At 40.4% G+C, this 14,289-nt stretch overlaps 1 protein-coding gene across 3 annotated transcripts in view; it reads left to right on the top strand.

Moving 5' to 3' along the window:
• The window catches only part of ERC2 (ELKS/RAB6-interacting/CAST family member 2), a 1,144,388-nt gene that overhangs the window by 665,255 nt on the left and 464,844 nt on the right, over window positions 1-14,289 (top strand). For all 3 annotated transcript variants that reach the window (XM_066245244.1, XM_066245243.1, XM_066245245.1), the window contains one exon: window positions 936-1,071. In XM_066245244.1, coding sequence (XP_066101341.1) covers window positions 936-1,071 — 136 coding nt within the window. The remainder of the gene's footprint in view (window positions 1-935; window positions 1,072-14,289) is intronic.

Raw genomic sequence — 14,289 nt, 5'->3', positions numbered from 1 at the left:
CTTAGTCTTTTTTTATTCACTTGATCACTTTATGCTTTTGCACTTTGACATCCTATAGATTCATTAAGAACTTTTAGCTCAAGCACTGGGGCTTTATTTAACATGATGATTAGCCAAAGTGTTATTCTGTTTGAGCTAAGTGATGACAATGTATTTGATTGGAACCTTGTAATTGTTATTTTAAAATCTAAGTAATGGATTATGATCTCAGAATAGAACATGATCCAAAAGAATAATAATAATTAGAACAGCAAGCACTTAGCAGAAAATAAATGTCCTATCACAGACCACAGGGCCCTGTGTACCCTGAGTCCTGCCTACCTTTGTAGTTCTGTCTCCTACCCCACCCCGCCCACCCCACCCAGCCCTTCCTTTGGGGTTCGCCTTCCTGCAGCCTTCCAATTCCGAGAAGTAGCAGGGTATATTCCTGCCTTGGGGATTATACTTGCTGTTCCCTCTACCTGGGGGCTCCTTCACTGGTGTTTTCTTGGCTGGTTCCTCTGAGTCTCACCCACAGTCTTGTTTCTTTAGGGAGGTTTCTCTGGACACAGTGACTTAAGTCATCTGTTCCACTCACTACCTGTCTGCACATGCCATGCACACATCATTTTTCACAACATGCTATTTATTTCCTTCAACATTAGGAAACCTAAGTTGTGTTTCCTTGGTCCCTGTCTGTCTCCTCTACTGGACTCAAAGCTCCATGAGGAGGGTGAAGACGATACCTGTCTCATTCACCACTGCAGCTCCAGTGCTATTCTGGTACTTGGCATTAAATAGGTGTGTAGTACATATTTGTGGTTGAATGAATAGAATATTCTGAAGTCCCAACTTTTCCTGAATCCATATCAATATATTCTAGTTAGCACTTCTATTGTGACAACAGATGATCTTCCAGTGGTTGAATTTAACCAAGCTGTGCTGACTTTTCTCAGGCATATGAAAGATCAGAATAAGAAGGTGGCCAACCTCAAGCACAATCAACAGTTGGAAAAGAAGAAGAATGCTCAGTTACTGGAAGAAGTCCGCAGGCGAGAGGATAGCATGGCTGACAACTCACAACACATGCAGGTGAGCCCAGGCTTCTCCTCTCGATCCCTAAAGAATTGGAGCTTGACTCTATCTAAATGCATACACTACTGAGGGAAAATGTGCCCAGAAAGGGTGGACTCGCCTTTGCTCTGAAGCCAGCACTAACAATGAACTCCCAGGGAACATAGCAGGTCTTTTGTAGTGGAGGGCATCGTGTTCAAAATGGTGACCAGAGAGAGCTCATTGTGGTGGAGCTCACTAATGCTTCAAAGATTCTCTTGGTTCCTATACCTTACCTTAAAAGTGAAGGGCTGCATTTATATCAATATATTTGGCAAGAAGCTTAAAACATAGAACTGTCTTCCTTTTAGAATTATATTGAAGTTGCTTTGGTTTCAGTAGAAGGGAAGTGTGTGCATATTATCACAGAAGGTATTTGGGAATGTGCATTGAGTTGATCTCAGACAGTTTACAAAACTGGTTTTGTTTTGCTTAATACTCTGAGGCTCTGAGATAGATCATTATTCTGTCTTTTCTGTGGAATAAAGTTATCACTCAATGGATGGCTCTCAGAAACCAATGGACCAACTGAAAACACCAATTTTTCCTCATTAACCATTCCTATTTTTGGCAAAAGGAGCTCTCTCCATGTGCTCAATAAAACATTCAAGCTAAAACAGAGCATTTGCTTTGAAGTTCCTTTATTTGTTCCAGTGTGCCTTTAAACAGAGCAGTTCAAGTTCAAGTTGGCCGGAGTTCCTTTTAAATTTTGCTTATTAATTAGTGTCTTTCTCCAGTTATATATTAGGTTTCCTCCTTGGAGATAGAAAAAAGTTAGATAATTTCAATATGTACTTGTAGTTCATCTTTTTAATTGAAGAAAAGAGAAATAAATTATTCCAGAGTAGGGAATACAAGGAAATGCCTTGCACAGAGCATGGCATGTGGGGGTTACTTGGTCAGTATTAGTGTCCTCTTCTCTGTGTCCTGGAGCTGCCTTAATGTTGTCAGTCAAGCCTCTGCATCGATGCTTGCTTTGGATAGGACAATGTTAGAATCAGCTCTTTTGCTCAGTCCTGGGATCACCTTAGTTAACAGGGACTGGTGGCTTATTTAAATCCACAGCTTCCTCGATGCTTTTGGTGAGTTATATCTGAGAGTTTTAGGTCTTAGTTTCCCTATCAGCCCTATGAGATGTTAGATTGGAGCCTATAGACTGAGATAATAGTTAATTTAAATTAGTAGAACATTTTATTGCCTTATCAGGCATATATTCTCATGTATTCCTCACAAAAACATTGGTGATTTTACATATGGGAAAACTAGTCTCAGAAAAGTAATGACATCCTAGAAATGGAACTGATTCCAGATCTTCTGCCTTCAAAAAACTAATAACTGAGAGAGTAACAATAGTAGGTATTATTTATTAAACTTTTCAATATGCTGAGTACTGTGCTATTTACTTTATACTGGCTATTTAATTCTTATGTCAACTGTGTTAGTCAGGACTCACAGTTAACAAGTGACAGGAACACAGCTCAATCTGAACTAAGCAAAAAAGGGCACTGTTGGCTCAATGAACTGAAAAGGCTGGGTGTAGACTTCAGACATGACTGCATTTAGATACTCCAATTATGGCATCAGGAATCCATCCTCATGCTACGCACAGGTGTCTGCCACTTTCTGCTGTCTCCATCCTCAGGAGAGCTGTCAACTATGATGCCAACAATGGCCCCCAGCAGCCAACTTAGGTTCTGTGAGTGCAGTCACCCCAGGGGAAGGAGTTTCTTAGCAGTTCTAGGAAAGATTCAAAGGCTAATGAAATGCATGAATTGGCCAGGCCAGGATCAAGTCATGTGATAACCTGAAACCTGAGGACAGGGGTTAGGTTCACCTGAAACCCATAAGCTGAGAGTGGGGATAGGTGATTTCCCATAAGAAAAAGAGTTCTGTTACCAGAAGGGGTGCTGGGCAGGTAGAACTATCTCCCCCCCACACACACACACACACAACAGTGTCATCTGGGATAGATTATGGATATGATGAGAGTCCTGGAGAATTAAGAGGGGGGCAAGGAAATGTTGGAGTGGCAGAGAGTCTTCACGGAGCAAGAGGGATTGGAGCTGAATGAATCAACAAGGGGGAGATAGAGTGGTAAGGAAGGTCCTCTGGGTGAGGGAACTGTCAGCAAAGGTGCAGAGATTGCACAGACAAGATACAGTCAGGGCACAAAACACAACAGACCAATTGATCGTTGTGACAGTGAGGTAAGTGGAGCCGGAATGCCTGGGAGTCATTCCAAGATTCAGATTTTACTATGACTAGTTTCCTCATCTGTATAATGGGAATAATAAATGTATCTACTCTAGAGTTGTGGGGATTAGAGTGTCACTGTATATAAAAAATTTAGGCTTATACTTGGTACAAGCTATGTTCATGGTAAGTATTAATGGTTAATGATTACTTGTTATTTTAACAAGGAAAAAGTAAAAGAAACTTTAAAAAATTGTCTGTGATATGCATGAGTATTTATACAGTTCTACTCTGAAATGCATTAGCATCAGTTTCTGTCTTTTCTATATTTAGTAATTTTTTTCTTTCCTAAAGACACATCCAGTTATGGAAATTAATGTCTTGTTTTGACCCATGAACTTTTGTATAGCAATATTTTCATAAGGGGCTTTGGTAACTACCTCATAGACCTATTCATAAAAGATAGCATGATCTGGAATCGCTTAGCTACATTCCTGACCACCCCAAATAAAGGATCGCATTTGAAATGCAATAAAAAGTAATCACGATTAATTTTGATGAAAATGTTTCTGGTTGAGGTTAATAGAGAGTGAAACTCCCACTTTCCTGGGTTGCGAAGCAGATGTACTTAGATGCAGCAATTACTGCCTTGTGAAGGCAGAACTTTCCTTTCTGGGGCCCTTGACTTTTTAATACTGCTGTTGTTTTAAGTGCTTCCTGTGTATAAGTTAGCCTTTTAAGCCCTTTATGCTTCAGTCACCTGGGATCTGGTATCGTTGGTTGGTTGGTTGATTGGTTGACTAGTTGTGGTTGTGTTATCGGCACCTACAAAATCTGGGGTTTTTTTCTACACCAGTATTTTGTAATGGTTGGACACCCTGACTTCATGACACCAAACAACCAATTAGATATCACATCCATAAAAATCTCAGGTAGAGTATTTTTGCAACAATAATGGCTTTTGGATCATATTCCTAAGAGAGATTGAAGAGATTCAACTAGTTAGTATGAAAAGTAGAAACAAAGGATTGGGGGAGTGCACTCTACCCATAAAGAAAACATCGTAAAGGGGCAGGTACAGTCATTACATCTGTCAAAAAGAGACAAGGTTTGGAGAAATGGTTCTCTGTTATAAGAAAAACAATAACATCAACATAATGAGACATTACAGCTGCAGTGGCATGAGTGTATGGATGTAATAGAGAATGGCGGGGACTGTAGGCAGTCAAGAGTCCATGATCATCGGCCCTGGCCGGTTGGCTCACTGGTAGAGCGTTGGCCTGGCGTGCAGGAGTCCCGGATTCGATTCCCGGCCAGGGCACACAGGAGAAGTGCCCATCTGCTTCTACACCCCTCCCCCTCTCCTTCCTCTCTGTCTGTCTCTTCCCCTCCCATAGCCAAGGTTCCATTGGAGCAAAGTAGGCCCAGGAGCTGAGGATGGCTCTGTGGCCTCTGCTTCAGGCACTAGAATGGCTCTGGTTGCAACAGAGCAACACCCCAGATGGGCAGATCATCGTCCCCTGGTGGGCATGCCAGGTGGATCCTGGTCAGGCGCATGTGGGAGTCTGTCTGACTGCCTCCCGTTTCCAACTTCAGAAAAATCCAAAAAAAAAAAAAAAAAAAGAGTCCATGATCATCAAAAGGGGTAGAGACCACTAAGTTTTGGCTGAATATTGCACCTAAAGGTGGGCTTAGGGTCAAGGGACTTTCTGATTGCCATAAAATGTGACTCTTCATGTGAAATCTATGGATTTTAAAAAGTTGTTTCAATATTAAACACTCCGTGGATCCAGTGAAGCACATGTGCACATAACTTGACCACTGGTTTGTAGCCCCTGTTGCATAGCCTGACACTCTGTTCCTACTGGAGTCACGTGCTTAAGAGAAGAAGAATGCACCCGAGCCGGCTCAACTTGACCCATCAGAGAGATAGGGCATTTTAGTGTTTGTCCCAACTTCTTTTTTCATTTGAAATACCTTGAATTATTATTTCTCAGAGGAAATGCCCACAATTTATATGAACAGAGAGTGTTCTTGCTCTAACTTCTTAAATAATTTTTGGTGCAAGATGGGGAAGATAAGGAGCCATGGGGATGAACTGTCCAGTATTCAAAGCCTGGCCCTTATTATTGTTAGCTCAGCACTAATCACTTGCATAAGGCAGGGAAACTCTGCCCCTGACCTTTTCCACCTGTAGGTGGGGATTACAATTTGTACCTCCCTGTATGGGTCAAGTAATATGGAGTTTATGAAAGAGCCTAGCACAGTAGCTGACCTACATGAGGTTCAGTTACTAGTTTTCTCCCAGAGAGTCTGCTAAGGAGCTCCGAACCATAGAAGATAGTGCCCATTGGAAGTGTCGCCCAACAAATCCTTGGTAAATATTTTATGGTGATGAGTAATGCAGATCTAGAGCACACACCAACAACTGAAAGTTGAAAGTTCCCAATAAAGCATTAAAAACCATTTTGGGCAATAAGGAGGAAAAATTGAAACATTTTTTAATTTTATGTTGAATTATGTGTGAAAAGGAGATGTGAAAGATTGTGATTTTCATGTATAATTTCATAGACCTCTTCCTCTGGACACAGATTATGGAGCATGATATTTATGTCTGTCTTCAGGGCTTTGGGCTTCTTTGTATCCCCTTAGAGTCCACGTGGACATTTTTTAGCAAGGTGTCTTTTCGGAGATTCACACAACATCGTCATTTCCAGACAGGATGCATTTTTTTCCTTCCAACCTCTTGCTATTTCTCGCTGAGTAAATATGCCAATTTGAAATCCCAGTGGGCATCTTTGTAGATTTTGGCTGCATTTTTTCCTGTGCAGCTTATCAAGTTAATGAACTAACATTCTAAGAAGTGCACAAGGCAATATTTTATGCTTTTTTTCCTGTTGTATGTCTGCAGAATTCTCTTCAATTTATTGCCTGAAAACTAAAGTCTGTTCTTATGTGCTTCCGTTTCCAAATTATAGGTTCCTAGGGAACTGTAAAGTTTCTTCTCTGCTAGTGGTTAAACCCAAGTGTGATCAGTTTGAAAAGCAAATGAATGTTCCCATTTATTCTTGTTCTTTTAGTAGACTTCTAACAAATAAAAAATTCTAAGAAGACATTTTTATTTTTTTGTGCAACTCTGAACATCCATAGAATTTTTCCAGGGGGACTTCCTTTACTTTGTTTCTTCATTTAAAGTGGAAATCAGCTAACAGGAAGTGTTACAAGCAACATAAACCTTACAAATGTGTAGCTTTCAGCAAAACATTAAGGAATTTCCAAGCTTTGTTAAGTCGTTCTTTGCAGAGGGACGGACACTGATGTTTTAAGAAGCAATTTTTAAGCCTTAATATCTGTATGTTCCTTTCTCCAAGTCACTGAGTTACCTTCTCTTTCAATTCCATAAGCTTCAAATTGTTACACTAAGGTGATCTATGTTCATGTGTTATGGTACACTTCTAAGTACTGCCATTAGAAGAAACCTGACCAGCAGAGTTAAGAGATTCATCATTGTCAAAGCACATTTATTTAGTTCCTAGTTTTTCATGGCTGTTCGGTAGGCAGGGTGTGGAGTGATTTAGTGAAGATTTAGATTTTCAGCCATCTTGTTCAACATATGGAAAGATGAGAAACCAGTATAACACCAGTTAAAAAGAAAAAAATCCACACTTGTTTAAATTTTCATTAGAATTTGGTATGATCTTTTTAACACAGTGAGGTGTTTTGTTTGTCTTGTGATCTTCTACCTTGATGAGTGAAGATCGGGGCATATCATTACGCTGTGGGTGAATTGCATGGTGTTGAAATATGGACTGAGCAGCACCCAACATTTCCAGACTCTGTTCATAGTTTTAGATGACAAAAAGTACTCTAGTATTTGCAAGTTTGCAGAGGACAGAAAACATTGGTGAGCAGGACTGAGGGTCAATACAGAAGTGCTTTCTACCCTTGGGGATGTATTTTGACATGTGCTTTTCTTTCACACTGTAATCCCCGTGAGGCCAAAACAATTTTTGTTGTAGCAGGTCTCTATAGGCAGTCTCAGAAAATCTTATTTGACAATCAGTTTCTAGTAGCCTTGAGTTGAAGTCGTTACTCTTTGTAGTAATTGATAGACTGTCAGCGGTGACAAGCCATCCTGTGCAATATATTTGGGAATGAACCATTTCTTAGCAATGGTCCAATAAACCAAGTAAAATTGAGTAAATAAAACAGTTGTATGTGGAGATTTTCTTCTTTCCTCTCAATAAAGCATTACTTGTTTTTCCAAATGTGCAGCAACTGGCATATTTCTTCTGAGAAACGTCTTCTGCTTTTTCCTTAAGATTTGTGACCTAATCTTCCACTTCATACAGCCCCTCTGTACAAACACAGTGCATTTCTATGGAAAGAGAGGTTCGCCCTTAATCAAGTGTTGCCTAATCTCCCTACTAAATTACCCCCTGGAGACAGAACGGAGTTCATTATTCTTTTCTGAAGGGTTTTCAGGTTTCACTCCATTAGTGGCTCTTCAGCGGTCCTCAGTAAAGGGAATGTTTGTTTGTCAAAGGCTGAGGATCCCGAAGAATGAAATGCAACATATTTAGCCAATGAAATCACTGTTATTATGGGAGCAGAGTTGTAAATGCTCTGGAATGACAAAGCTTGAGGAAGTGGGGGCTGCAGAAGAAGTCTTGGTGGAATGGTAGGGAGGTAATCTCATCCTCATTTTGAGAGAGGTCACTAGGGAGGTCAGACTATTTTTTAAATGTTATCCTATTTTGTGCCCTTTGGTCTCTGCACTGTAAATTGATGAGGGAAAGGCGGCATGTGCCCTACTGTGAGAATGAGAAGCAGATACAGGCATACTGAAGGACTGAGTGAGCTTCAGGGATAGAGGGAGTGGGCTTGCTCTGTAAAATCTGCTTTTCCTCTCTTTACTTTTAACTTTGTCTTACCTCCAGGCTTATTCTCAGGAAGATTTGAGCTATAGACCAGAAACATCATTTTTATATGTTTATTTAAGATCACTGCTGATGATCAGGTTAGTCAACAGTAACAATAATAATGCATCTCAAGCCAGAGCTCTGTGTTTTTTACAAAGTGCTTCTAGGGGGCGATCTCCATGTGGGATCCTCCCACTGACCTTGAGGATCTGGTGGGTTAAGTTTGTACATTACCTTTTTATAGATGAGGGAAATGAGCCTCAGTTGTTCAGTGACTTTCTTGCAATCATAGGTCTCAATAAAAGCAAAGCTTTGAGGAAGCACCAAGGCTTTTGAACACTGAAGAAAATGCTTTCCCAGGCAAAGAAGTTATATGTAGAAAACCACTGAGAAATGTGCTTGGGAGTATCAGTATGTTCTTGTATTCTACTTGAACCAATTGCATGTACAGTGTAACCTTCAAAGTAGGTACAATGATGGCATTACCGAAGAACTCATGCGTTGAGGGCAAGGGGACTGAAAGAAGAAAATAATTCTGACAGCACACCTTATAATTTTTTCAAAGGTAGAATTTACATAATAACAACACGTGAGATTTACTAATCCCTAGGGGGCAATTGTGTTCAACATGCATCAGAAGGGCCAGCCCACTTAAACCAGCTCTTCCTGGCCAGGGTAATTATGGCAGTTTACCCAGAGATATGACTACTATAGGTTAGTAGGCAGCCACCTGCAAATCACAGTGCATGTCAGTCTGACATCAATAACTTCTTTCTCATAGATGCTGGTAGCACATTGCTACCCAAGGTGGAGACCTGGGCATGGTTAATTTTTTTAAATGTTAACTTTGAGTTATGGCTTGTCCAAAGCATTGCTAAGCTATATATTCAGACACTCCAGATTAAGGAAATGACAATCAATGATAGGGGCAATGATTTAGATAGAAGTCTTGTGGAAGAAAAATGCAACTATAAAATTTGTTTCTAGTCACTTAATAGTCTCTTCTGTAATACACACTTGAGAAGCTGGTAATTTGAATTTATGATACTTTTAATTTCTTCTCTGCTATTACACTTTCCTTCTGCATTTTACTTACTTATGTTGCCTGGAAAGACTCTGCAAGGTTAAGTAATCATAAGTTTTTCTTCCTAGAAAAGACAAGCCCCTTGTTTGGCTGATGGGGAAAGTAGGGCCCAGCAAAGGTAAATAATCCCTGTCCAAGGCCCCAGAGGGCATCACTGGCAGAGGGAAGATCAGGTTGTGGGCCTTTTGCATCCTTGTCCAGACCTGTCTGTGCAGCCCACTGGTTCCATAAGATATGTCTGCCTTCAGTAGGACTTTAACCTTTAACCTTCAATCTCAAAGGTTGAGCCTGTATCCTCAGTGCTGGACATTGGATTGACCCTCTAAGATGACATAAATTATGCCTTCACAATAAGATAAGCTTTATGCTTATTTTATAAACATGATATTCTATTATCTCCTATGTCTTTAAAGTTAGAGTCACTAAAGAAGGGGCCAATCTGTGGTGGAGTAAATTGCTGTGAGAATAGAGTATGAAGCTTAGGACTCTGTAGACAACAAAGAAAAATTAGTTTAAGTTATTTTTATCTTTGCCATTTTTCCTCCTCCATAAAGAGATATCACTCATAAAGAGACTCAGGAAGTCTCTTGTCATGAAAACAAGTGTGGGTTGCTTAGACAATTCAACAATAAGAATAATAGCTGCTACTTTTTATTGGGCAATGTAGTAGGCCAAGGGTAAATGTCTTTGGTTGAGTTCCCTGGGAAATTGATAATAAGATTAACATGCAGGAGGTTATTGGGAGCACTCTCGGGAAGGGAGAGCTGCAGGATTGGGCATGGGAGAAGTTGAACTGTGATGCTTCAGCAAAGGCCTCAGCAGTTCCCATCAGTTGCTCTGGAATTGGGGTGGCCATTTAGAAGGAGTTGACCACAAATAGGATGAGAGGGCTAGACCTTGAACCACCTATCAACAAGTCGGTCAATGTGGGCAACCCCTCAGGAGGGCATCACTTTGGGCAGGGCAGCTGTCAAGGAGGGTACATCCTGGCATCTGGGAATGAGTGTCTCCGTTCTGAAGAAGAACCTGGGCAGTGCATCACTGCGTCTATTGTGAGTATCCAGTACGGCCCACTGTCCCCTGTGATGCCCATGGCAGACACACACAGCGGATTTCAGGACTCCTGCCCATCCACCTTCATATTTCTTTTCAATAAAGAAGCTATTAAGAAATCAATCCTAGTGGCCAAGTTGCTCTGTACACACGTTGACTTGTTTAATCTTTCCAGCAAACTAATAAGGTTGCTACTAGCTATGAAAACAGTTTATAAGTGGGAAGATTGAGACTTGGTGATGTTAAACAAGAAAAAGAGCTGATTTTCTTTTCAAGTCTCAGTTACTAGTGGGGCACTCTTCTCTCTCCCACATAGAATGTTTTCTTCATGTACTTTAGATTATCCATATTAACTATAGCAACAGTGAGGATGATGGGCGGGCTACTTAAAAAACATGGAGAAATCAGGTGGCATAAATTTGGGTGGGTAAGGTAACTTTGGGTGGATTTTATGTGGTTAGTGGATATGCATCTTTTAACTAATGGGATAGAATGAAATGCTTCTTAAGGGTTTGTAAGGTTCTTCCTTCAGTTCAGCAAATAGTCTCACTGATGTTTTTTTGATGACTCTTTGTGTGCCAGACAGAGTGCTATCTGCTGGGACTTAACCAATAAGACAAACTTCTTTACCTTTGAATAGCTCATTATCTTTTATTCCAACTAAAGTGTCCTTCCCAGAGATCTGATTTGCAGCAACTTCTGTAAGCAAAATGCTCATTCCTGGGCTGCCCCTTGCTCTGGGATGGAAGACCTTTTGAAAGAGGTAACAATAATATGTGTCGGCAGCTGAAACCTTGGCTCCAATGAGCCAGAGAAGAAGCTTCCAGAAGGCCTTCTGAACCACAACTGTGCGGTGGAGCTAGAAGGGTCTGAGTGGGTGAGGCATGAAGGTATCAAGGGAGTTAAGGATCTGGGTTCTATTCTAGGCTCAGTCACTAGTGAGCTGTGTGACTTTGCATGATTTTTTTTTCTCTTTGAGCCTATTTTCTTACCTACAAAATATAGGCTTTTATGGAGTGAGGCCTCTCTTAACTCTCAGATCCTGGGCTCCTGGGACTACCTGAAGAATACACATGTGTGATGATTTCAAAAAGCATCTGAGAGGGCAGCTCATGGACCAGTGGGGGGTGCTGCAGCCCGTACAGAGCAGTCATGTGAGTGGCAGGGGCATCCTCTAGCTGGGAATCCAGGAAACTCAGGGAAATTGGTCTTCTTACGAACCAGCCCTGTAATACATTATCTGACTCTAAATATAATATATTCTAGACATTCTTTCTGTACTCCATGTAAAGTGGAAAGTCTACCATCTTAGAAAGACTGATACTGTGCACTAAAACATTGTGTTTTCTTTCTTTAGAGTAGTTGGTTATAATAATACAGCCACCAATTGTTATTTTTTGGGTATAAGATAAAGACTAGAACTGTGATAGTCTGGACATGAGATATACAATGTAGGAACTCCTCAGAATTGAACCACCTGGGTTACAGACTTATTTCTCAAGGGCAGGAGCACTATTGTTTTAATATGTCACTATGTCAATAAGGGCTGTTTTCCCCCCTGGACTCTGGGTCATATTGACTGTAGGAAAACAGAAGAGACTAATTTGACAAAAACGGGGTTGATATTATCTAGGTTCACATTTCCCAAAGCATGTTTATCAAAGTGAAATTCTGTTAAATACTGTTAGAAAAAAAGGGGTTCATTTGTCAAATGTCTTTGAAAAACAACTCGCAGTCTGTCGTCTTAGAGGATTGCCATGCATATGAACATATTAAAGACTCTGATAAGTCCTGCAGTCAAGAGAACTGCTTAATGTTCTTTTATCCAAAATTTCTCCAGGTCATTTGACAAAAGAAGTCTTTCTTTTTTTTATCCGGAACATCTATTAACATGACAGAGAATTAGTATTTTATGGAACTTGGGTAAATGCTGACCTAAGCAAGTCACAGTGCTGGTAACTGAGATATGCAATCTGCTCTTTGATTAGTTTGAGGTTGAACAAACTCTGCAATGATCCCTTTTCTTAAGCACACTATTATCTTTGCTGACTCAGAATTCACCTGGGCATCTTTCAATGGCTTCGCACCTGCTACTTGATTAAGAAACAGTACTGTCAGAATGATGGCCAAGAAAATTCTACTTCTGATATACTTTTTAAAAACTGCACCTCATTAAAAAAAAAGTCAATGTGAAGCGTGAAGCAAACTTGAAAGGCGTTTATGACAGTCATAGTAGTATTTCCGTCTGTCACTCTTGAGGCTGAGGTCTGCATTGACTTCTGATTATAAGCTCACATTATGCTATGCCCCAAATCCAAATTGAATGATGAATGTGTTGGAGGAAGATGTGGAAATTATTCTAGGCTTAAAATATAAACTAGACTTTTTTAAGGTGCCCATCGTTACTTCTCACATAGGTGCAGTTTCGTCTCCCCCGCTGAAGCGGTTCACTGGCCCCATGGATCATAGTGCTGTAGGTTCCAGTGTTGCTGTCAAAATCAATTCTACGGGTTGAAAATGAAGTACAGAGCGTCCCTGTGTCATTACTAGCAGGCTTGTTTTTATTTTGGTTGTGCTTTTTTGGCTGTGAAAGGATCTTTATGAGAAATTAGAAAACCGCAAATTTGAAAATGTTAACAGTTAAACAATAAAATGTATGTCTCCTGGTTGCCCGAGTCTGATCATAAAAGGGCCTATAATTTCTGAATGAACTGCACCTCTCTTAACCTGGCTTAATGATAACTTTACCCTTTTACTCATCTTACAAGGTTATTTCCCCCCTTACTCTAAATGGGCAATTAAGACCATACCAGACTGTGGCGTGGTTCACCTGGATACAGTTTCACTTCACTGGAATTATACGTGGACATTAGAGCCCAACATTTGAGACCAGGGTAGTAGTTATAGGAACTATGAGATCTGGTGGTGGGAGAGCCCTCTTTTCAGTTGTAAGATTTTGTCATGTTTTCGATGTTTAAAGTTTGTTTTCCCACTTATAAACATAAGGTTACATCTCTATTTTAAATGGTTAGGAAATAAAAGTTTTGTTCATATATTCATTCATTCCTCAGCCATTTGTGTCAGGCTCTGTCCTGACCTCTTGGGTTTCTCAGACTGGAGTCTTGCTTCCCCTTTACACTGTCTGATGAACAGACAAAACCATGAACCCATAATCATAATATAAGACATACTAGGAGTTTGGGGAATACAGCCCAAAGGAAACAGTGTGTCTGTAGGTTGGACTAGGCAGCGGTGTAAGTTCAGAAGGTGAACATTCTAAGCAAAGGCAGCCTGAGTTTTTCTACCCAAGGCAGCTACTGCAGCTTTGTTGGGGTTTCTCGTAAATGTTTCCAGGCTGAGGGCTGGGCTCCATCTGGTCTGATGAACATGTTCTTCCATCATTTCTGAATCAGGAAATATCACTGTGTATACCAGATACCAGCTACCTTGATTATAGTGCCACCTACTATTTCTCAAAGAGGAAGTTCAGAAACTGTCTTCCGGTTTCCATATATACGATATAAACATGGTAGGGTATAGATAAAATAGTCAAGATGTCTACTTATGATGTTTACTTTGTCAATTAGTTACATCTAAAATCACATGACTTTTGTGCCACTTTGTATTTAATGGTACAGTCTCACTCAAACTCTCTGCAGGCACCTCTACCTGAGAGTCAGTGACCCTACCCTGGAGGGACTTTCCAGCATCTGGTACTGTCTCCCAGTCTAGTTCTCTTCACCTCTGAGTGGTCTGACCCCAGTATTTTGGGAATTTATGTGTGAGCCACTCATTGGAGTCTTACTCAAAGCCACTGACATCCATTCACACAACATTAAAAGGGCTTGTTTTAGAACTTTTTGGTCAGTGTAAATATTTTTTTAATTTCTTTATCATGCATAGTTGTAACTGCTTTTTTCAGGTGTGTTTTTACCACATTGGTTA

The sequence above is a fragment of the Saccopteryx bilineata genome, chromosome 10, assembly GCF_036850765.1.
Source record: "Saccopteryx bilineata isolate mSacBil1 chromosome 10, mSacBil1_pri_phased_curated, whole genome shotgun sequence".
In the NCBI taxonomy this organism is placed as follows: domain Eukaryota; kingdom Metazoa; phylum Chordata; class Mammalia; order Chiroptera; family Emballonuridae; genus Saccopteryx; species Saccopteryx bilineata.
This window is presented reverse-complemented; position numbering and strand designations above follow the sequence as displayed.